The sequence below is a fragment of the Alligator mississippiensis genome, chromosome 2, assembly GCF_030867095.1.
Source record: "Alligator mississippiensis isolate rAllMis1 chromosome 2, rAllMis1, whole genome shotgun sequence".
NCBI lineage: Eukaryota > Metazoa > Chordata > Crocodylia > Alligatoridae > Alligator > Alligator mississippiensis.
In genome coordinates, this window is record NC_081825.1 from 103,351,382 (window position 1) to 103,375,708 (window position 24,327).

The 24,327-nt window shown below is 44.3% G+C and overlaps 1 protein-coding gene across 4 annotated transcripts in view; it reads left to right on the plus strand.

Moving 5' to 3' along the window:
* INPP4B (inositol polyphosphate-4-phosphatase type II B) overlaps positions 1 to 24,327 on the plus strand; it is a 606,962-nt gene that overhangs the window by 404,206 nt on the left and 178,429 nt on the right. For all 4 annotated transcript variants that reach the window (XM_059722033.1, XM_059722036.1, XM_059722037.1 and 1 more), the window contains exon 12: positions 10,317 to 10,464. In XM_059722033.1, coding sequence (XP_059578016.1) covers positions 10,317 to 10,464 — 148 coding nt within the window. The remainder of the gene's footprint in view (positions 1 to 10,316; positions 10,465 to 24,327) is intronic.

The window sequence follows — 24,327 nt, forward strand, 5'->3', positions numbered from 1 at the left end:
TGAATTTTAGAGCCTGAAGGCAAAGAAAGGCGTTGGCTTTCTTTCTAAGCCTAGATCTTAATATATGGAACTCATAGCCTTCAAGTGAGTTATGAAGCACTTATTGAGTGAGTGGGAATGAATGTCATATCTCAAAGAGACTCATCGCTATTCCATGTATACCTCAAGAGATTTCAGTTATACTACTAGAAATTCACTTATCCACTTATAACACTGAAAAATTTCTCCCCATGTTTTTCTTGTAAACATATTACCCCTAAAGGTGGAAATGAGAATTAAAGTAATTGAAATTGAAGCAAAAATAAAAAATCTGAGGTTATTTTCCTGAAATAATATGCACACTTGATTTTCTTCTAGAAAGGCATACATAGAAGTGCTTTTAGTAAATTAAAACATGACAGCAATTTGCTTTGATCTTTGCTTTGATATTATATGGGGAATAAGAATTGAATCAAAGATAGTGTTCATTCTTTTTTATTTTTTTTAATTTTACTTGTGGGTGGGGAAGCAGTGTAAGGAAGTAAAGGATTTGCTTAGAACAAAAAACATGGAGATCTCTAAATTTAGAGAGAGAATGCCAGATAATGCATGTTGTTAGATAGCACTGGTTTCTAGGGTTTACCTACAAAAGAACTTTTGAAAGAAAGCTTTTCCCCATTTTACCCAGTGAAGTATTTTGATAGTTCATATGTAAGCAGTTTTCACTGTAGATACATTTCACAAAAGCAAGGGTTTTTTATGATATCTTTTATTGGACCAACTGCATAGTTGGAAGAGATTTTGGATAAGCTTTTGAACACAAAATGCCCTTCCTCAGATCTGGGAAAGAAGCAGGTATAGCTGAAGCTGAATACAAGCTAAAAGAATGGCTTATGTTTAACTCCAGCTGTAAAAGAAAAGAAGCACTTAAAGGAGTGGAGGTGGGCTGTAAACTATGAGCAAAGATAAATTATCAAAACTAAATTCATAACAAGAGAAGATTCGTTGAATAGATAATCTAATTATGTAAAAGAACAAAACTGTTCAGAAGGGAAAAGGGTTGTTATTACCTGTGGAGTACAGGGAGGTTAGAGAAACCAGTTAAATTATGATGAGTCATGCAACCATTGTCTATGTTTAGTCCATGGTGTTCAGTGCACAGTAAAGTTATTAATTTTTGTCATCTCTAACCTCCCTGCACTCCAGAGAGGTCTAACATCTCTTCCAGTTATACATAATTATTTAGTTTCCCTGGACCATCATAGATTGCTTTGTGCATGCCCTTTCACAGCATCTGATAAAGTGAGCTCAGGCTCACAGAAGCTTATTCATCTCTAATTTAGTTAGTCAACAGAGTACATCTCTACCCTGCCTGCTACAGCACTCCAGCCAACTTCATAGCTTTATAAATGCAGGAGGGATTAAATTTGATGAAGCTTTCCATACATGTATAGTTGTGCACTCACAGTATATATGCAGTATTTCCAAATTTTTTTTAAAAATCAGGAATTAAATTGCTCCTGCCCAAATTGGAAGACTGATTTAATCATAAGGTTTGGGGGTGTTTTCATTTGTCTTCTAGCGTTCAGCCATTGAAGTGTTCTAAGCCTTTCTCCACCTCCATAAAGGGAGAAACTGAGGGCCATGTCACATGGGACACTTAATGTGTGTTAAATGCACTTAACACATAAGCATCCATGCACTCAAGCAGTAGAACATATGCTAAATGCACTCGTATCATAGCAAACTTATAACTTTAAGGGTGAGGAGTATCTTTAGTTCATATTAAGTAACACAGATTCACATAACATTGGCCTGCTCCATGGAGATAATATAAGCAATTTGTGGTTCTCCAGCATCCCAGAATGCACCAGTCACAGCCCCTCTACTTTCACTCCAAACACTGATCTATCCCCTTGCCCAAACTGTGTTGCCTAGGGGGGTGGTACCAACCACAAGGTGACATCCCTGTCTGTCCTGGGGATGTGTAACCATAGCCTACATGGCATCACCTGAGCACCCACTGAAGGCTACCAAGGGTGGGAAGAACACCTAACAGAACCAGTCTGTGAATGCATTGAGGCCCAAATGGTGGCTTGGGAGCACCAGCAGGACTGGTAACAGATCCACACTATATCAAGTGCATGAAGTTTCAGGATGTTTAGGACAGGGACACCAACAACCATAGGCACTGCAAAGGCTAGTTAAGGCATTCAGTCGTTAGGCCAGTTAGAGTTAACCCCACTTAAGTGTTAATTCATGCATGCAAAGCAGTTGGAGGAAACCCAATCCACCTGCCCCAGTCTAGACCATTTGTCTAGCAATGGCAGTTGGCAACACATACCAACCCCCCCACCCAGAAATCCCATGCACATTACAATACTTTGGTGGTTTTGGGGGAAGCTGCCTCCACTCTGGTCCATATTGGTTGCTGCTGGTTAAATTTCACATGCCATTACCTAGGGGTGGTCTCAGCAGAGCTCCTGCCCACATGACCAGGATCCAACATCTCCATCAGATAAGTTTTTCAGGGTAACAATATGCAGAAATACACAATCAAAGGCTTTTTATAGGCACATATGAGCATGAGCAGAGATGTGGCAGAGGGGGTAAAACTCTGAGAGGAGGGAAAGTTTAGATCACACTACAATGCCACCCTACATCTATGCCCCCCAAAGACACTGTTGATATGACTGGTGGCAGTCTTATATGTTTCTCCTTGGGGGCAAGGCATGGACTAATCTGGCACCGGGAATGCTTCATTGGTTGGGTCCCAGTATGGTAGCTGCCTCTGTCATTCCAGGGATACTGGGCACAGCCATTTCAGGTGGCAGTGAAAACTGTCATCCTTCAAGATTTCAGGTCCCCTCACAGCTTAGTGTCATGGGGACAGTGGTCTCGGAAGTTTTGGGCAGGGCATGAGACAGGGCATCATTCTTTAGGGGAGACCTTGTCAGGGGGATAACAAGGTGATCCTAGTTTAGGACATGATCATTTATTAATTTCACTGCTATGAGATCTGGCAAAGCTACGAAGCTGTAACACAGATGTAGGAAAGCTTCCAAACCCTCACCTACATATGGAGTCATACACACCTTTCCTAGGAAGCCATCATAATTGGCTATCTTTTCCATGAGTCTGCAGCTGGTTTTGGCACAGGAAGTCACAAGAAGCATCAGGACATATCTTGCAGGGTTGCTACCTGCAAATTCCAAGTTAGCTTGAAAAATGTTTACTAATGTTTTGGAAAAGCATATTAAAGTACATCACAGCAAGTAAAGGGTTCACAATCAAAGGGCCCCTAAACCCCCTCCCACTTGGTAAAATATTGTCTCAGAAAGCCAAGGCCTCTTTGATCAGAACAGCCTGGAGGTGGTTCTTTTCAGGACAGTTGACTGGCAGTGCAGGTTGAGCCCAGGTGCCATCCAAAGTGCTTGGGGCTTCCCCCAGTGTGGATCTGTCCAGAGCTGGCATGGTTTTCTGGAAGGTTTTCCTGCTCGTCTCATATATATTGTGGAACATGCAAGAAGCTGGGAACATTTCTCAGCCAGAGTTCAAGGCAAACCCCAGGGACCTCCATTGTGTCTTCAGGCACCCTTCACAATCAGACATCTACTCACAGTTGCCCCCTTCCTGAGGTCCAGCTGGCTGATGTATGGCTTCATGAGCCAGGGGAGCAGCAGGCAGGCCAGGTCCTTGATCAGTGGGGGAATGGTCAGACTGCCTAAATCCATAGTGGGAGTGCCACTCCTCCACTCTCCATCATTTCCATGAAAATAGTTTCTGATTACATTGTGTACCGAGCCCGAACACCCAGCACTGATGTTAGTGAAGCATCCCACAGTGGTACATGACTTCCTGGAATATAACTGAAAAGAACCCCTTATGATTGATATAAACTGTGGCATAGTGAAGGGGTCTCAGAATATGGATGTGGGTCATGGCCCCTGTGCAGTTCGTGAAGCCCATATTTTTGAACTCAGTGATGACCTCATGAGGGTCCTGTGCTGAATAAACTGAGGCCCCAGCTCCTCAAGTATGGTATCACACATTTTGTGTACAGCTGTCATCACCATTGTCTGTTCCATACCAATTTGGCTGGTGAGAGAATAGAGGCTGTCGGTGTTCACCAACTTCCAAATCAGGGCTATGCCTCTCTTGATGGACAACGAATGTCAAATCCCAATGTCCTGCAACTGGAGCACAAGGGACAGCTCAGTGCAAAGGTTCATAAATGTGTCACAAGATATCCTAGAGTTTTGCCTCCACTCTTCTTCATCCCAGATTCCAAGCATGAGTTGTTTCCACCAGTTCTCACTGGTAGTGACCAGCAGCAACAATATATCCTCTGATACCCAGCCTACAGCACCGTGACTTGTGCAGCATCATGCATCTCCTGCAAATGGGCCGCTATGAGCTTGTTACTAGATTTGCCCATTGCTTTGGGGTGTGCTCATTTATTAGGGATACATTTCTAGGGTCTTGGTAATTTTATCAATGTACTGCTTGTGTTTCTATACGGAGCTGTATATCTCCCTTCTGCAAGTCCTCACCCTCAATGGAGCTATCTTGCAGGACTCAGTTTCAATGGGACTGGGTTCCTCCAGTTACCAAATCAGTTATACACACACAGATTAACGTGACACGCCTGACCCGGCCAGGTTGATCAGCATGGAGAGGCTGACACCCTTATATGCCAAGAATCAGTTCATCAGAGCAACAATACACTGCAGTCAGACACAAGCACACAGGTAAACAGAATGCCTCTGAATCTGGCTGGGTGTCCAGCTGACACCCTCATGGGCCAGCATTCAGTTCATAAGGGCACGTCTGAGTCAAACTGGGTCGATCAGCCTGTACAAGCTGATCCCCTTATATGTTTCAAACTCAGCATGTCCCAATCTTTAGCCTCTTGATGAACAGACCCCACAGTATTTTTGGGCTTCCCAGGGATCTTTAGCTTAGGTAAAAGAAGCATTGCTGCACAGCAAGTGGGGAAGGAGAAGTAGAGAAAGAGAAATATACCCAGTTACTACCAGTTTGACTATAAAAGTTGTTTATTGCTAAGTGTATGAAATATATAATGGTACTAGTAATAATAGACATGCAAAGGAAAAACAAACACAAACAATTACAGTATTACCTTGGTTTCACTAAGTATTTGAGGAAACTTAGCTCAAGCTTAACTAATATAGTTCAGGTTCAGAATGTTATGCCTAGAGAGAGAAAAGAGAGAGAGAGAGCGAGTGCTGGGATCTCACCAGTCCAAGGCACTTGGGTTTCAATGCTGACAGGTAAAGTAAAGTTCTTAGCACAATCCTTGAAGGGAGGTGATCTGTTTCTTCCAGCCTCTTGAGAAGAACAGCGGGTGGTGTGAGAGAGACTTCTCCTCTTGAAGCACGCACACACTTTGCTGGTTTTTACAGATTTTTATACTCTCAGTTCAACTTCTTCAAAGCATTTTCAATAGTGTAAATCATTGTCTTTTCTCTTGACCATGGGTTATCTGGTTTGGAACAACTCAAAAAAACCTGATTGATACTCATGAAAACATAAGGTTAAGGAGTAACCAGACACTTAGGAGCCAACTTGAAATTCCTATGGGTAGACTGATGGAAGCTGGCAGCATCAGGATTTTGGATTTTTACTTGTTGTGAACAAGCCTCAGCTTAGCATGACTTTTCCAGATCTTACTATAGTCTTTTAACCAACTTAAGGCAATTATTGGAGTGTTTATAACCTTCTGTGAGGGGAGGACTTCTACCAGTCGTCCCAGGAAAGGTATGGCAACACTTGTGGTCAGGCCTCCAACGGGCTGGATGCTGTGATGAACCCTTTACCATTGTTAAGATGTTGCCCATACCCCCTAGGACTCGGTCTCTTGCCTCAGCATTCCCTAACCCGGCAACCGTGTTTTTGCCAATCAAGTTTAAATAGACCTCCCATAGTGGGACCGGGGAATGTACGGCCCGAGATGCCTATTAAACTTTACTTCTGCTTAGTTCTGTGTGCTTGTGTTTTGGTGGGGGAAGTCCTTTATAAATCCAGATTAGAACTGGTCTGATAAATGCTGAGCTGGGTGTGTGTAAACATGGGTTGACTAGCATTTGGAGCACAGATTCCCCATCATGCAGTGCTTCCCTGCTTCTCTGATCCCAGAATTCACTGCAGGCTCTGCTTCAGGCTTTCTGTTCTCCATCTCCCATGTAAATGAGTTGTCATCTGGTTCCATCTCGGATGCAAATGAGACCTTGGGCAGTTGTTTCACTCTTGTCACCCTTATCTGGAAGGTTTTAGGTGTATCTCCCACTGTATCTTAATTGTCTTTCATTATCAGTTCTTGTTCAGGGGCGGGTGGGAAGGGGTGAGTCCTTTGTGAGTCAGACAGGCTGTGTCCTGTGCCAGGGTTCCCCAAGAACACGGAGCTGAAAGATAACCAGCTCCATGGCAACATCACAGTCCGCAGAGTTGTCTCATCAGGGCCTGGAGCTTGAGAGGTCAAAGAATGGGATGTCTGTAGATAAGAGTGGTCAGAGCAAGGATTTGCTCAGTTCCACCATTCATCGTCTCCAGGAAGGTCCTGGAGACCCAACACTAGCTGGAACGGTCGGTTAAAGAGGGATTATAATTCATGTCCTTGTCTCACATCACTTAAACCACTTGGTGCTTTTGTTTGCACCTGGCTGTTTTCAGCTGCTGTCAGAAATATGGGAAAAATTCACTCCAAGGTGGCATGCCAGGAGGCCTGCTCACCGGCTGTCTAGCGGCAGAGCTAGAGGGCATTAACTGTGCATGTAGCGTTTGTAATAAACATTACTGGATGAGCTCTCAGAACACATTTTAACTTTTAATGCCTCATAACATCCCATAGATTTAACACATACTAAGTGTGACAAGGTCCTTAGTAAGAAAATATTAGTTGAAAATCTCATGTGATGAATCGTCTGACCCCAGAGATTGTGTTTTTAAGAAAAACATTTTCATTTAAGGCACAAGAATTAGTAACGCCACAAATGGGACTATTTGGATTCCTTCTATAAGCAAGATGCAGGATCTTCTCTAGAGCTTTAAATTGAAATAGAAATTTTCACCATTTTCATTTGGGATACTGCTACAGTGAAAATGCAAGAGAAGAGATTGTACCTTAGTCTTTATGTTGGCTGACTACTCTTTAAAGGAGAAATACAAAACCCTAAATATTCAAAGTGATCTACATGTCTGTCTCTCTTCCTTTTTCCATTTTTTTTCTGGCATTGTTACATCTGCAACCTTTGGCATTGATACATACACACTTGCACAAGCAAACAATGCTTGCATTTACTGACCCAGCAGTTAAATGACATCTTCTTGGTATGTGCATATTCACTTTGCACGGGTAAACATGGTAAATTTTGAACACAAATTTAGCAGCTCTTTCTGGAAGTGTCTCCTTTAGTATTTAGGTGCATTATTCAAAAAGTTATGCAGGGGTGAAATGCAGTAAAGAGATTTTTGTCTGGGTTATCATCCAAAAAGTATTGAGTATTGTAAATGAAGGGTCAGTGTGCTTTTTATTGAGAAGGTCTCTACCTGGCAGAGAACAGAGGTTGGCAGCATCCAGCCCATGAGTTGCAATCCTGCCCATGGAGCCACTGGATCTGGACTGTGGAGTTGGAGGTCTTTACCTGTGTCCCTGATGTTGCTGAGCAGCAAGGGGCTATGTCAGAGTATGGTGGCTTGCACCAGTGTCCTTGCCACTGTTGCTTCTTCCTGCTCTTTCAGCTCTGGTCTGACGTGGGTTGGGTGTTTTCAGCAGTACACCAGAGGCGGGGGTGGGGTGTCTTTGACTATACCTGTGCCAGGCAGCTGGATGTTGTGCCTATGCCACCACCACTTTTCTCCTGCTCCCTTGCTGCAACAAAGGTGCAGCTTCCAGTCTATAGGGTGCCAGCTATCTGCAGACTGTCCTTGTTGCTGCCACTTCTCCTTCCTTGCTACCCCTCAAGCTGCAACGTGGGTGCAGCTTCTAGTCAGTGGGGAGCTGTGCTGGGGTGAGCAACTTCCTGCTGTGCCTGCACTGTATCTGGGCCCTGGGGGTGTGGAAAAGCAGGGAGAAGCATCAGTGTGGGCACAGTCTGCAGATGCCTGGTCCTGGTACAGCTCCCCATGGGCTGGAACCTGTGGTACAACTGCAGCCAGGAAGCAGGGAGCTGAGAGAAGTGGCAGTCATATGGCTGCAGCTCCTATCTGCTTGACTCCAGACCAGGCACAGAGAAAATCCTCCATTGTTGATGCACTGCTGAAGCCACCCAGACGATATTGGACCAGAGCTGGGTTCTTCTGGCCTATGCCTTATAAAAGGTTGCTAGCCCCCTGCCCTAGAATGTCATTCATCTTGGCATCTGCATATTCTTGAAGCCAAAAGCTGAATTATCCATGCATATTGAGCTACTTTCATTCTGGCAAATGTCTTTCCCTGTCTTGGTTGTGGAACACTGATGCATGGAACTACTGGTGTGGTTTCTGGTTTATGGATTGACAGAGGACTTTGCTCTTCTGTGTTATCAATAAAACCTCTCCCATGAACATAAAAACATTACAAAAATAGGAAGAAAATGGGGAAAGTTTTCAATATATTAACCAAATTACATTTTCTCAGAGACAGCTCCATTGAATAGGGCACTGTAATGAGAGATTCTTTTAATTTGGGTAAGTCTTATAACCTCTGTTCCTAAATTTCTTCACCTGTAAAACGTGCTTAATGATGCCTGATCATTGCTGTATTTTGAATTCTATGCATAAAAACATACTGCTGTTCATAAATGTGAAAAATTACTAACGACCCTGTTTAGTTGTAAAATTCTTCTTCATTAATATTAAATGAAATGTATTAATAAAAAATTAGGTTGCAAAGCCTTGTGTTTCACATGAAAGAAGGGTATTTTAATTAATCTTAATTTAAAATGTAGGAAAAGCCAGGTTGTACAGGTTCTCTAGTAATAAAGAAGCATTATTTAAAAAATAATATCTGCTATGTTAATTGTATATGAAGTGGATTGTAAATCTCCCTACTAATAATCAGCTTGTTTATGTTGATTTTCAAGTGTCAATGTTTTCTGTTCAATCTTTTTCTGAAGGAGTTTTGTGTAGAACAGGATGGCGGTTTTTGGTATTTTGGAGGGGGTTTAAAGGTTCTTTTGGAAGTCTTTGGTGATTTGGCTTTTCTTTATTACACTTGTATTGTTCATGCTACATGAATCAGTTGTACACAGGCAATGAAAACAGCTTCTTCCACCAACAAGTTACGTAATATAGGTTGCAAGTGCCACTTGTTGATGGGCTTTTAAAAGCAACAATTTCTTTAAAATGAACACAGGTAACAGTTTTTTGAATGATGCACAATATTGAGTGGTAGAATCGATGAGAGGCAGCTTTTAGCAGCAAGCTGATGGAAAGATACTTTTGTAGGTTTTGAATTGCTGCCTAGAGTCATTCTAAATTAATAGAGAGAGAATGTTTCTGCATGTGCATATAATGACAAATATTTATCTCCTGGTAAGCTTGTCTATAGTAAAATGAAAGTCATCCTTCCTAGGTTTTGTCCCATATGCTTCTTCCAGAAAATTAGTTTAAAACAGGAAAAAGTTGTAAGGGAAAGATGAGACCAGCCTTGAAATAGCACAACCTTGTGACAGAATGCTGGTATGAGTAAACGTATAACAGGTCTGGGAGAAAAAAAAAACAAATGTGCTTTTCTGGGGCTTGGTCCTTCAAGGTGCTGACCACCATGACTCTCATAAGTAAGGAACCAAAGTACAAAAATAACCCCCTTTCTGGACTGGGAGCAAAGTGTTCAGTGCACTGCCAAATTGTATATTCTGTATAATTTTCTAGGGTGCCAGCTTCTTGTCTAGTGACACAGCAAGACTTTTGTCCTTTAATAGAAAATTGGGAGAGTACAATACCGCTGCTCATGCATGTTTACAGATAATGTTCTTATTTATTAGTATACGATTTCACTGTTTATTAGTACATTAATAATTTTCTTGCTTTTGTCTCAAGTCTAAGTGGTAGAGAGCTTGAGCTTGAATTCATGCGATAGCTGAAATGATGAATTCATCACCAGCTCCACTGCAATAGACAAAATTTAGTTGTGTACTCCAGCTGAGTAGTATAATCTTCAGTATTATGCTTTTAATAAATAATATGCATGTTTTTGGACCTTGGTTTGGAAACTTAGGGAAAGATAAAGAAGAAACTTTTTATCATTGGATTAAAACACTTTGAATGCTTTTGAAAGAAACACATTTAATGTCATCGTTTTACATTTAATATCATCATTTTCTCCCTTTCTCCAGTGTTAAAAAACCCAATCTGTAAATTATACAGATTTCCTACTTCTGACAACAAGTGGATGTGTATTCGAGAACAAATGGCTGAAACAACTCTTTCTTTCCATGTTCCCAAGGAACTGATCAACCTGCACATAAAGGAGGATATGAGAAGGTAAGGGAAACAAAATTACAAATCAGATGCTATTTTTTCCTAAGGAATTCTTTCTCAGTTATATTATACATGACTACTGATCAAGAGAAGCTAAAATATGCTGATTGATATTATGAAATGGGCAGAGGAAATATGGTGATGTCCTTGGCTGATAAATTCATAGCTATGACTGCAATCAACACAATTCATTGCTCAGAAATTTTCAGCCTCTAGTGACTTCATGAATTCCTAGTAGTGCATTGTATTAAATACAATCGTGGTTCTGAACTTCTGAGAATAAGCAGCTTATTAATAATATAAATATTTTGAAAAATTAACATGTTTTAAAACCAAATAGCATATGGTAGGTTGCAAACTGCATTGGAGTGTGTTTGGCTTTCTGCCCTAGCATCATTAATGCCATGGAATAATAAAATACAAGCAATAAGGTAAAGGATGGTTGAATGAAGGATAGGACCAATAAGTACACAAATTATTTCCAGTAATTGCTTTGCATTATTCAGTTAAAATGCTTATTTTCAAATATGGGGCTTTAAAAAATCTTCATGTGTGAATGTGATGGTGCAATCAAAAAGGATATCTGAGAAGCATCTCGGAAGGTACAGTTCAGAGAGGGAACAACTGTGGCCAAAGGTGGCCGTATGCCACCCCAAATCTGAGGTGCCATGGAAACTGAAAAAGGAGCCTGTCCGTGGCCGTCTATTTGTTGTGCTGCAGCCCAGAATTTGTATAGTTCTGTAATAGTATAATTACATACTCCATAGCTCCCCACTCCCTACTTGTTGACTCCCCAGTATGTCCTCCTCTTTGTAATCTGTGACATCCTGACACTGTTTTATGTTGCTTTTATCTTGGGAGTATTTTTGTCACAGTCTTTACAGCTCTTCCATGACAATTATATGTCACTGGAACCTGTAGCTGGGATCCAGAACTAGTCCGCCAGCTTTACTCCCACTGATAGTGGTGTCAAAATTATTGGCCCCTTTGATCCTTAAACTAATGGTATTGAGATGGAAGGATGATAAGTGATATGAAGCACATGCATAAGTTATTACAGAATTCTCCTTTGTAATGTTGCGTTTATAATTTGCATAGCCTGATCCTGTTTGGGAATGCTAAATTGTCAGGTTTTTTAGGTGGATACTGAAAGCAAATTGCTTTGACTGCACAGTATAGACAGGTCCCAGATTTTCATTCATTTAAATGGGTGTGTATTTTTTAACGGAGGGTTGAATGAGCTGTTTCATTTATATTCCTTCTTAGGCATTAGCAGTACCAAAGCTGCTTTGGAAACAGCACGTTTTATTACACTGTTTATAAGAGTGTACTGCATAGGTGAGGTCATAACATGTGATTATATATTAAAATAAGAATGGGACATTGGAAGGATAAATAGGCATATTTCTATCCATCGCCCATCAGCATAATATCTGAGTGCCTTTCACAGCCGAATAAATACATTAACAGCTGGAAATGCTGCCCCAACCTTCTCTCCAAGTGGTACAAGAGACATATTTCACAAGAAACACAAAATCTCCTCCGTTCTCAGGAGTGCCTACTAGAGATAGCCAAGCCTCTGCCCCTCTCGCATCATCCAAGTGAGAAATGAACTAAAATAACAACTGCTCAGAGTCTAAGTCAAGAGCTGACAATTTCAGTGCTGCTGCTGGGGTAGCTGTTGAAGTCTGCTCGAAAGTGTGTGTGTACATGAGCATGAATGTGTGAAATTCACTGTACTGACATGGTGAAGTGGGGACACAATGATGCCAGAGATCGGTAGCTACCAAAAGTAGGAATACTGGCAGCTGCTAGGTTGAAAAATAGCGATGTGATTACACTTGTGTAGGATAGTGCATGTCCTCACTTTTAAATGATTTTCAGGGGAAAATGTCCCAATAAACTTGCAGTTACAGCAGTGGTTTATGTTGTGAAAGCTTTTCTACAAAAAGAGACACTGCGAAATTACTTTTTTATTTTTTTAATGAAATCTTAGATTAGTACTGACATTTCAGCACTAGCAGTCAAGTTATTGGCAGAAGGTTTTACTGCCATAGTTGCTGGTTTACAGTTAGTGCAAAATTGTGGGTACTTCTGAACATTTTAATACAGATTTTCTTCAAAACTGGATTTCCATTGACTGTTGTCTTTCAGTCTGTGTAAGGGGTAGGGTATAGTAGGGTCTTTTTTCTTTTCTTTTTTTTTCTCTAGGATTTTTTTTTTTTTAATCTTCCCATGCCTACTGCATTTTTTTCCTTTTTAAAGAAACTAAGTACAAACTATGTATGAGTGCAGTGCTCTGTTTCATATTTGTGACTCCTGTGGCAAGTCTTACAGTTCCTATTAAGATACTAACATACTCCTGTTGTATATACATCATATTTTTAATTTCTATTTCCCCTCATAACCTGAGATAATGTTTCCTTACAAGATAAACATACAAAAAAAAAATATTGTAGCTAATCAGAACTTTTACATTTCTTAACATTTATTTGTTTTTGAACAGGCAACTTGAGGGAACATTTAACTTCAAAGGTGAATAACATTAACTTTGTTGGTGCTATGGTATTTTAATAGTAACTAATATTCTCCAAAACACAAATACATGAATTAAGGACTTATGCAAATGTCCACACAAGAAAGTCTCCATAAGGATTATAAAGCTGTATTTCAATTTTGATTTTCTAGTGTAACAGCAAATTACTTTGGATTCATTCTGAGGGTTTGCAATAGGTTTCCATTTTTTCTGTAGTTTTATATTATGTTAAGAAGGTTTTTGGATAGGGTAGTATGAATGGCATGGATACTGTTTATCATTTTTGTTCGCTTACCATCTTTCATATAAGAATAGCATATTCATTTTTCAAATTTCAAACTTAAAGATTATAAATAAGGAAAGGAATGAATTCTTACAATGAATTATTCAAAAAGTTTTGACAGCTCTACAGTATAACGCTGCAGTAATAAAAACACAGCCTAGACTGGCTTTAAATCAGCACAGCAAAAGACTAGGAAGACTACAGTTGAGGCTGTTTTCACTGTATGGCTAACAAGTTCCAATGAAGTTTCTGTTAATCCCTTGGGGTCAATCTTGGCTAAGAAGGAATGTCACCAGTTTGTCGGGGCTGAATTTGGCTCTTGGGATTTATGGACAATACAAATTGCAGGAATTGAACTACTGAACTTTCCATGAGCCATCTTTCTAACTTACAAAGCATAATCAGACTTCTTTCTGCATCAGGATTTCTAACTCCAGCATGCTTTTCCTGTAAAACAAATACGTTAAAATCCATTTGTCTGATTTTATGGATTCTTTTTTGTAATGTTCCAAAATATTGATATGTTTCAGACCATATTCCAGAACTGTTTTCCAATATCCCATCTTGAATAATATTCCCATGTGGGAGCGAAATTGAAAGGATTTTTTAGACTCTTAACACCAATTCCAGATTTTGTGCAATAGCATTCATTAGCTCCAATTTACAAATGAAGATTTAGTTTGACTCCTTTGCTGTTGTGCAGAGAATAGGATATTTAAGCTATTATAGTGGCTTCAGTAATGGTAATAGTGTAAGAAGGTTACACTGATTTTTTTTTTTGACATTTTAGGACTTAATGCCTGGGTTATGGTGGTTGATGAGCCTTTATAGGTGCGTCCACACATGCAAACATGTGCACTTGCAGCAGCTCAAATAGGGTGATGCAAATTTGAGCCAGAGCTTTTTGCCTCAGCGCAGATGCCCAGACATGCACTTTGGTGTGAAGCAAATTGTGCCACATGAGGCAAAATAACCCTGCCTGGCTCCTACCAGATCTGCAGTCAGGAGGAGCTAGAGCCCAGGGCCAGTACCTGTGCTGTCCCCAGCAGTATCAAAAGCTGCCCTGTCCTGGCCCCAGCAGTACAAAAAGCTGCCCTGTCAAGTAGCTCAGCGCTGTTTGCTCTCAGGAGCTTCTGGGGCCCAGCCAGTTGGTACCTGGGGACAGTACCCTTTGTGCCAGCTGGACTGCTGAAGCAGCCCTAAGAGTTCCCTGCACCCTTTACCCACTGCAGCAGTCTGGCAGTGCGGGCTGCTGCCTGGCTGTGACCTGCTGCACACCTGCCAGACCTGGATGGGGGCTGCACAGCCAGTAGAGGCATCTGCCCCTCTGGGCCAGCTGCCAGTGGACTGTGGCTGCAAAGTTGGCCTTTGTGCAGCACTGCTGCCATGTGTGCCCCCTGCCCAGCCATCTGAGCAGCTATTGCCCTGAAGATGTTCCCAGTGTGGTGGCCTGCTTTGAACTGTCAAAGCATGTCCTTCTGGCCCCAGTTGGCCAGGAGGTCAGCCACCTCCAGCTGGGTCCAAGGGTGCTAGCTCTGAGCAGGCAGGGCCCTGCCACTGCCTTCCCTAGCAGGAATTCTGGTGTTCCCTATTGGAAAACTGAAAAATCCCTGATAAAAAAATCCAAAAGTCACTCTGTAAAATACCCTGAAATCCACGTTCCTTCACAATTAAAGGAAAAGACCTCTCTCTCTCTCTCTCTATATATATATATATATAGAGAGAGAGAGAGAGAGCGCGCGCGATCAGTTGGGCAATGTTTTATTGATATATCTACAGTGTTAAAGCAATCTGGAAGCCTAAGAGTGTCTTTATCATCATAATAAAGTGAATTCTAACTACCTATATGTTTTGCTGCCCCCTCACAGGAGCTACAGTCCCCCCACAGGAGTTACAGCCCCTCCAACAGTAGCCAAATGGCCCCACAGGGGCTACCACCCCCCCTGCAGAACCCAACATGCCCCACCCCGACTTGCTCCCCCAGCCCCCTGGATTGCTGCCCTGCTTGGCCCCATCCCCTGCTGGCTCCTGCAGCCCTCCCGATGGCTGCCCACTCCAGCCCCCCTCCCCCCAACCACTCTCCCGGACTACCTCAGTGGCTGACCCACCTGGCTCCATCTCCTGCTTGCGCCCTCAGCCCTACAATGGCTGCACCCCCCCCCCCCCGGCACTTGAATTAAAAAAAAAGCCTTACTCATCGGCAGTAGTGGGAGCTGTGGGTCCTCCTGTAGAGCCCCCCCCATACAGCACGGGGAAGCAGGGGCCAGGCTGGGGCCACTGGGGCTGTCACCCGGCCCTGCACTGTGCGGGGAGGGCCCCAGTGACCCTGACAGCAGCTGCTACTGCCGGTGAGTGTGGGGGGGAAGGGGTTTTTTTTTTTTTTAATTGCTGGGATGCTGGGCCCAGAGGGACAGTGATCGGGGGATTTGGGGGGATGGGGCCAGGAGGGGCAGTAATGAGTAGGCTTGTGGGGCAGGCAGAAGGTAGGGCTGGGTGGGGCAGCCATCGGGAGGGCTCGGGGCAGGTAGGGGATGGGACCCAGAGTGAAAGCAATGTGGGGGCTGGGGGAGCGGGCAGGGCCAACGGGGGTCCCCCCCCATGGTCCCCTCCCTTCTCCTCCAGCCCCCAAACCTCCTACTTGCCGGCACTGGAGCCCAGGTCCAGCTCCCTGCATCTGGCACGCTGCCTTACCCTGCACATGCAGGCAGTGTGCTTCAGCACTGGGGCCATAGAGATGCTCCAGCTGTTATCGGAGCGTCTAAGTGGAGGACCGAGCCTCTAGTTGCCTCAGGGCAAGGTCCAGGACCGTGCCCTGCCCTACTTTTTTCTGCTGCAGGTTTTTGGGGTTTTTTCCCCCCTGGATATAGGCGTCTAATTTGCCCCTGCACCGCAAATTTGCAGTACAGGGAACATTTTCTCATTCCCACACATGCCTTTTGCAGTATGTCAAAGGACTTTCAGATGCTGCAAGATGCACATGCGCGCTTGTCTGGACAGGCCCTGTGAGCCTACTTGAGGTTTTATTAAGACCTTATTCTGGGTAACTGCATAACATATTTTGTCTCTGAAAATTTTTTTAAAATATCAAAATGAAATATCATTCAGATATTATTGTGCAGTATGTTCAAATGTCTTTTTCCCAGTTAATAGATGGATTTCTTTATACGTCAAGAATGAATAATTCCCGAATACTCAAGATGTATGTTCTGTGTGCTCTTCCTCATAGAGGACTGAAGTTCTATTCAAGAATAGAAATGTTTTTTTAATATGTTCCATGCAGAGTTGTTAACAAAATGCACCTAAGATTCCATGCAAAAAACTAGAACTCTTGGTTCCAAAATGATACCTTTTATTAGACCAACTGGAAAATGGCAAGAAAATTGTCCTTTTCTGCAAGCTTTTGGGATCAAAGTCCCTTCGTCAGGCTCTGGGAAAAATGTAGACGGTACAAGATGGTAAAAAGATTGGCTAAGATTCCATGCCACTTTGTACAGTTAATCCCTGCTCTCAATTTTCTTCTGACTTTGCCAACTCTTACTTAAGGGTGAATTGTCCATGCTTCCTTTGCCTTAAGCTGAAGTTTTACAAGACTACACCCAAAGAGGTTCTTTTATTTATGGAAATGAGTTGATTAAAATGGGTAGTTTTTTTTTTCCATGGCAGTCTTCCCACTGCTTCCACCCTTTCTCTGAAGAGATCTAGTTCCTCTGAGGCTTGAAGTAAATTGACATTTGAAACAGGGATACCCTAAAATAAGGGAGTTTCTTTTTGCTGTGTTCCACAGGCAAATCCATTTAGATTCCTAAAACCATTGTATATTTGTTAATTTAGCTGCTTCTAAACATGTCTGTTTGGTGGGGGGGTGGGGTTACTGAATACAAAGACCTTCATGCACAGTAAATTAATAAAGTATTGTCGTCAAGCCCCACAGAGTCTCCGTATGCAGTAGGCACAGTGCTAGACCTCCAGATGAAGGTTTGGACAGCAGTACAGAAAATACCATTCTTCTCAACAATTTAATGTTTGGGTCATTTAATAATGTTCAGGATTTTAAAAGCATGTGAATCAGTCATTCTATGGCTTCTGAATTTTTTTGAAGACACCTAGGTTTTGCTCTGATCTATACCCAAGTCGTCCTAATAGGTCTGACTTTACTGAAATGATACCAAGGTTGAATTCAGCCCATTCACTTCCATGAAAACACACAAGGCATGAATTAGGACAGAATTTAACTAAGTACAAAAGAAGTAATACTTTTTTTTTAACAGAAAAAAATGTTGCACAATTTAATTATTTTATTTCAGTCAAACATCTCTAGTATTTATTTTGAATGAGGCAGTCTGACTAGCAAACGGGATTTTTTTCAAAGTTTAAGTAATCATCCAATTAATCATCTGCTTTATCTTACCATAGACAAGGGCTCAAACACAAAGAAATTAATTAAATCAACTCACAAAGAAAAGCCACAAAACTAAAATGTTCATTATAACTCTAGAGCATCTAGCTCTAGTATATAAAGGAAAGCATTCCTGTAATTTGACCCAAACTTACTTGTGCTGTTTTCTTTTGACATAAGCAAACGTAGTGTTCAATTAAAAAACAAAAATGCCCATCTAATAGCCGATTATTAAAATATAATTTTGGATTAAAATGTAATTGATACAAACTCCTTTGTTCAGACTGTTACTGAGTTTAGGAGCCCTCTTGTGTAGTTGAATAAGTGAAGAGTTGCACACAGCTGTTCCATGAATATTATGCAAAAGTAGAAGTCTGTTAACCCAATACATTGTTCTCTTTGGAGACTAAGGAGTTAAGTGTCTGCTTGGGAAAAGTGTAGGTGATAAGCATCACAGGAAGGGAAGAAATCAGCTAAACCAACTCGAATGTTATCCAGTATCTTATATTTGATCTGATATGGAAGAGGGAGACGGTAATGTTATGGGACAGCACCATTCTTGCTGGTTGTGGGTGAGACAGGCTAGGTCAGGGGCATCAAATTCATCTCATGCTCCAGACTGGATCTGGACTGCAGAGCCCTTGGGCGGGCTGAATCTGAGGGTAAATGGTCATGGGCCGGACAGCCACTTGCTGTGGCAGAGGCTGGGCAAGTGGCAGTGGGCTGAGTGGTCTCACCCCCAGATGTCAGAAACCTCTGACCTTATTAGAACTGTATCAATTTATACCACCTTAGAATCTGAATCAATAACTTTGCTTTTTATTCAAGGGTTTACTAATACCTACTGAGAGGGCCTACACATGCACAGTTACTGTGCAGTAACTGAAAGTTACTGTGCAGTACAGGCACATGTCTACACATGCTGCACAGTAACTATGGCAACTTGCACAGAGTTTAGCAAATTTACGCCCACTTAATTACTGTGCAGTAAGGCACATGTAGATGCCTTATTCCACAGTAATACTGTGTGTGCTCTAACTTTACTCCCAAATTGGAGTGCACACCACATTACTGCGCAGTAACAGCTACACATGTAGGCTCTGGTCTAAAAGCCACTTACTGTGTAGTAAGTTACCATGCAGTAAATGCATATGTAGACATGCCCACTGTCTCTAGATCGCACCTGTTACTTGGCTTAGATTTTGTAATTTAATGCAAGATCCTCAAATTGATTAAAGGTAAAGTAGTAATTCTGAAAGAAAATAGACTGAAAGCTAACTGCTCTTACATTGTTCTTTGGTTATAAACTGCAATTTCTTGCAATTGCAAGAGAGAGTGGGAAATATGTTTTGTTATGTGAACTTATTCATTTGCTTTCAATATAGCTCTCTCACACTTAGTAATGTTTAACCTCATAAAATATTATTGAAGAGGTTTAAGTGTTTCTATTGTAAATATGATACAATGTTAAATCATAATTCAAAGCAGAATTATTATCAGTGAGCTTGAAGGTAAGATTGCAGATGTGACGGGTAGTAATAAAATTCTAAAACATCCATTAATAACTTCGTTGTTCTGGGGCACAAAACTTGGGTTAGCCCCCTGGCTGCAGCACGGTTCCATGCCCAGGTTGACCTGGTGCCCAACCTCCACCCGGAAGTCTGTATGGGGTCGTTCCAAACCACATTGCCCGACTGCTCAATCCAGGTGGCTGGGGCCGGATGCCACATCTACAAAACTTTGAGAAAACGTCCGCGGAGATTTTTGGGGTCACGTTTTTCAGGACCCTAAATGCCCAACTTTGGTTCCCGAAGGGCAGTGAAAGAAACCTTCAGTGCAGAACCATGCTGCAGTCGGGGGGCAAACCCGAGTTTTGTGCCCCACTACCATGTCAACCGAGAGCTGAGGAAGGGGCCTGATCCGGTGGGCCATGCCAAGCGAGAGTTCCAGGAGCCTGGCCCAATTCCGGCTTCGCCCCGGTGACCTGCCCAGAGGTCGGGCAGGCCGGGGGCAGCTCTAAGGGTCCCGGCAGGTCTGCGGGGCCCTGGGGTCAGAGCCCAGCGCCTTGGCGAGGGGCGGCTGCCCTGGGGTGGGGCGGCAGGAGCCCACGCAGCCCTCCATGGTGTCATGTCAACCCAGAGGTCCGGAGGGGGACCGTTATGGCGGGCCAGGCTGGGCAAGAGTTCTACGAGCCCGGCCACAATTCCGGCTTTGCCCTGGTGATTTGCCCGGAGGTTGGGCAGGCCGGGGTGCTTCCCCAGGAGTGGCAGGGTTCTCCTGTTGGAGAACTGGGAGGACCTGGTGTCCAGCGTGGGACTTAGAAAAATTTCACTCTCCTGTGTTGCGAGCAGTTGACATGGGCCTGGCGGCGTGGCCCAGAAGTCCGTATGGGGTTGTTGAAATGGGCATTGCCTGATCGTTCGATCCAGGAGGGCGGACACTTTTGGTGGCTGCCCCCAGTCGCTGGGCCGGGTGCCACATCTACAAAACTTTGAGGAAACGTCCACGGAGATTTTCAGGGTCATGTTTTTCAGGACCCTAAATGCCCATCTTTGGTTCCAGAAGGGCGGCAAGAGACACCTCCGGGGCAGAACCGTGCTGCAGCCAGGGGGCAAACCTGAGTTGTGTGCCCCACCGCCATGTCAACCGAGAGCTGAGGAAGGGGCCTGATCCGGCGGGCCATACCAAATGAGAGTTCCAGGAGCCCGGCCACAATTCCGGCTTCGCCCCGGTGACCTGCCCGGAGGTCGGGCAGGCCAGGGGCAGCTCCAAAGGTTCCGGCAGGTCTGCAGGGCCCGAGGGTCAGAGCCCAGTGACCCCGGCAAGGGGTGGCCACCCCAGGGTGGGGCAGCAGGAGCCCGCGCAGCCCTCTGCAGTGCCATGTCAACCCGGAGGTCTGGAGGGGGACCGTTCCAGCGGGCCAGGCAGGGCAAGAGTTCCAGGAGCCCGGCCCAATTCCGGCTTCGCCCCAGTGACCTGCCCCCGGCCTATAATTACTCAGATCCTCCTTCCTCCCCTTCTTGAAAATAGGGACCACATTGGCCCTTTTCCAGTCCTCCGGGACTTGACTCAAGCGCCACAAGCACTCAAACAGCTGTGCCAGTGGTTCTGTTATGACACTGGTCAATTCCTTCAGTACTCTCGGAAGCAGCTCATCCGGGCTGCTGACTTAAACACATCCAGTCCATCCAAGTGACTCTGCACCAAGTCAGCATCGATAGTTGGTGGGCTGGTGTCCCTCTGATGCCTATCTAAGAACCCATTAGGAGACTTATTGTGACCCCTGTTCAGGAACACCGAAGCAAAAAAGTCATTGAATAGCTCAGCCTTGTCCCCCTTGTCTGTCACTAATTGCTCCTTCTTGTTCCATAGGTGTCCTATGCTGCCCTGCCCCTTCCTTTTACTCCCTACATACCTAAAAAAAGACTTTTTGTTGTCTTTAATTTGTGTTGCCAGCCTCAGCTCTGTAGTTGCTTTAGCTTTTCTAACTGCTTCCCTGCAAGTGCGGGCCGAGTAGGTATATTCCTGTCTGGTAGCTTCCCCCTGCTTCCACTGCTTATATGCCTTCTTTTTTGCCCTTAGGTTCCCATGTGTTTTGCTGTTTAGCCAAGGAAGTTTTCTGGCTCCTTTCCCCCTTTTCCCTCGTACTGGGATAGTCTCCCTCTGCTCCTGAAGAATAACTTCCTATAGAAATGGCCACCCTTCCTGGACTCCCATCTCGGCAATACTCTTATCCTGCTGTGAGTCATTGACTAGACTCCTGAGCACACTGAAGTTAGCCTTCCTAAAGTCAAGCACTTCCAACCTACTAGTTATCTTACCTATCCTATGCCATATGGTGAATTTGATTGATTGGTGGTCACTGTCCCCAAGATGACCACGAATCTGCAACTCCCTTACCAGGTCCTCCCCTGTAGCCAACACCAAGTCCAGTAAGGCATTCCTCCTAGTATAGCTCCTGCATTAGGTGAAGGTCCTGCAGGCAGGTTAAGAACCTACATGAATGGTTGGTTTTGGTTGACTGCTTCTCCCAGCAGATGTCAGGGTAGTTTAGGTCCCCCATGACAACCATGTCCGTAGATTGTACAGCCTCTGAGTGCTGCCTCAAGAATTCCAAGTCTAGCTTTTCCTCTTGGTGTGGTGGTCTGTAGCAGAACCTCACCACCAAGTCCTTTTCCCTTCAACCTCCATGTATCCTAACCCACAATGTCTCAACTTTCTCCTCCTCTGATCCCATTTTGCTTACAGTAGATGTATAATGCTCCTTTACATAGAGAGCAACCCCACCCCCTTTATTTTCTACGCTGTTCCTTCTGTACAACCTGTAGCCCTCAATGTGTACCACGCAGTCATGGGTAGGGTCCCACCAAATTTCCATTAGCCCCACTGCATCGAAGTTATTGTCTGCAAGTAGGAGTGCAAGTTCTTCCTGCTTGTTCCCCATACTCTTAGCATTAGTATACAGGCACTTGAGCCCTCTGAATGGTGCCCCCCCGTTCTGATGCCCAGAGGGCCCATTGGTACTTACCTCGGGTGTACTGCTGCATGTCTCACAGTTTGTAGGTTCTAGACTCTCTCCATATCCTGCCTCCCCATCCCCTGTCATACTTAGTTTAAAGCCCAACGTGGGAGGTCAGCCAACCTGTAAGAAAACAGACTTACCTTTTGTGGAGAGATGAAGCTCGTTGCGTCACAGGAGGTCCCTTGCATGAAAGTGCGGATCATGGTCCAGGAAGTCAAAGCCCGCACAATGACACCAACTCTGGAGCCGTGAGTTGACTTTTCTGACACTGGTGACATGATGCCTACTGCGACCGCTGACCTGGAGGATTAATGTGAAGACCACCTGCACCCCCGTTTTCCTGAGCCTGGTCTACAGAGCCCTGTAGTCCCTCATGATATGGTCTGGACTACTCCTGGCCACATTGTTTGTTCTCACATGGATGAGGACCATGGGATAGTTGTCAGAGGGCCGGATGAGGTCAGGAATTCTCACCATGATGTCCATGATCATGGCTCCAGGCAGGCAGCAGACTTGTGCCGTGGGTTCCGGATGACAGATGGGTCCCTCTGTTCCTCTCAGCAAGGAGTTGCCCACAATGATGACACGGTATCTCTTCTTCTGCTTACCTGGCCGGCCCTCAACTCACTCAGTGATGGCAGCAGGCCCCTCCAGTGCACTTTCCCCCGCTGCACACTCCTCCAGTGCAGCCAGGGCATCATATTTGTTCCCCAACTGCCCCGGGGGAGTTGTCTCTACTGCAAGAGGTCTGGCTTCTGAGGTGAGCGTCTTCCACTCACCAGCATCTGCTTTGGGGCATTCCCTTGCAGCTTCTCCACCAGGTGTCTTGTCCTGCACAGAATGAAAGTAGCCAGCAATCTCTTCTTCAATTGCCCTGATCCCCCGCAGCCTGCTCACCTCTGCTTGCCCTTCCAGGGCCTCAATCCAGGCACATGTGGGGCAGGCATGGGAACCCACTGCCCCCACACTACCCCCAGGCCTCATAGGTCCCACCAGGCACCCCCTGCAGACAGGGGGTCAGGTCACTGCCAACCTAGCCAAGGGGCGTGTCTGGGTGGAGGCCTCACAGGAGCTCCAGGCCGGAGGCAGCAGCAGGGCAGGGACCTGGCTGCGCTCCATGTCACCACCCCCATAGAAGCCCTCCTCCTCATTCACTTACCTGAAATTTTTGTCAGAATGTCCTGTGTACTCTGGCCCATGACTGGCCTGCGAGCTGCCTGCAAACTGCTCCCCTGTTGGCAGTCCCTGGTCACAGGCTCCCTGGTCACCTGGGGAGTCTCCTTTTATACCCTTCTGAGCCTGGGCTGACTCAGGCCCAGGCAGCAATCCCACAGCAATTAACAATCAACAGTGACTCAGCACTCACTCCCAGCTTCTCAGAGCACACACCCACCAAACAAAAAACAAACAAACAGTCAGCTAAACCAAAGGTACAGGCAGATTTTCTAATCAGAAAGTTCCTTCTAATCTCCAACCTCTGTGACAGTTTAAAGTTATTGCTCCTTTGCCCACTCACTGTTTTCTTCTCCAGACTAAGTAACCCTTGTTCTTTGGGCCTTTTCTTATAAGTCATGTTTCCAAGGCCTCTAATGATTTTTGTTACTCTGTGCTGGAGTTTTTCCATTCTGCCCACATCCTCCTTGAAGTGTGGGGCCTAAAACTGGATGCATTACTTCAGATGAGACCTCACCAATGCTGAACAAAGCAAAAAGAATCACTTGATTTGTAAGTGAATCAAGCCTGTTACTACAACCCAGTATGCTTTTGGCTTTTTGTAATGAGAGCATGCTGGTGGCTCATATTCATCTTATGGTCCCTGTAACCCTCAGGGACTTCTCTACAGTACTACAGCCTTGGTGATCACTTCCCAGTCTGTATTTGTGCATGCAGTTATTCCATTCCCAGTGCACAACTTTGCACTCGTCCTCCTTGAATCTCATCTGATTGGTTGCAGACCATTTAAAGAGGATAGCCACTAGCTCTGCAATTACCTGGCCAATTCCTTCAGTACCCTAGGGCTAAAGGATCCCATCTGACCCTGCTGACTTGAAAGCATGTAGCTTTCCTAAGTAATCCCTAACTTGTTCTTCTGGTACTCGGGACAGTTTGTCCCTTTCCCTTTCTTTGCA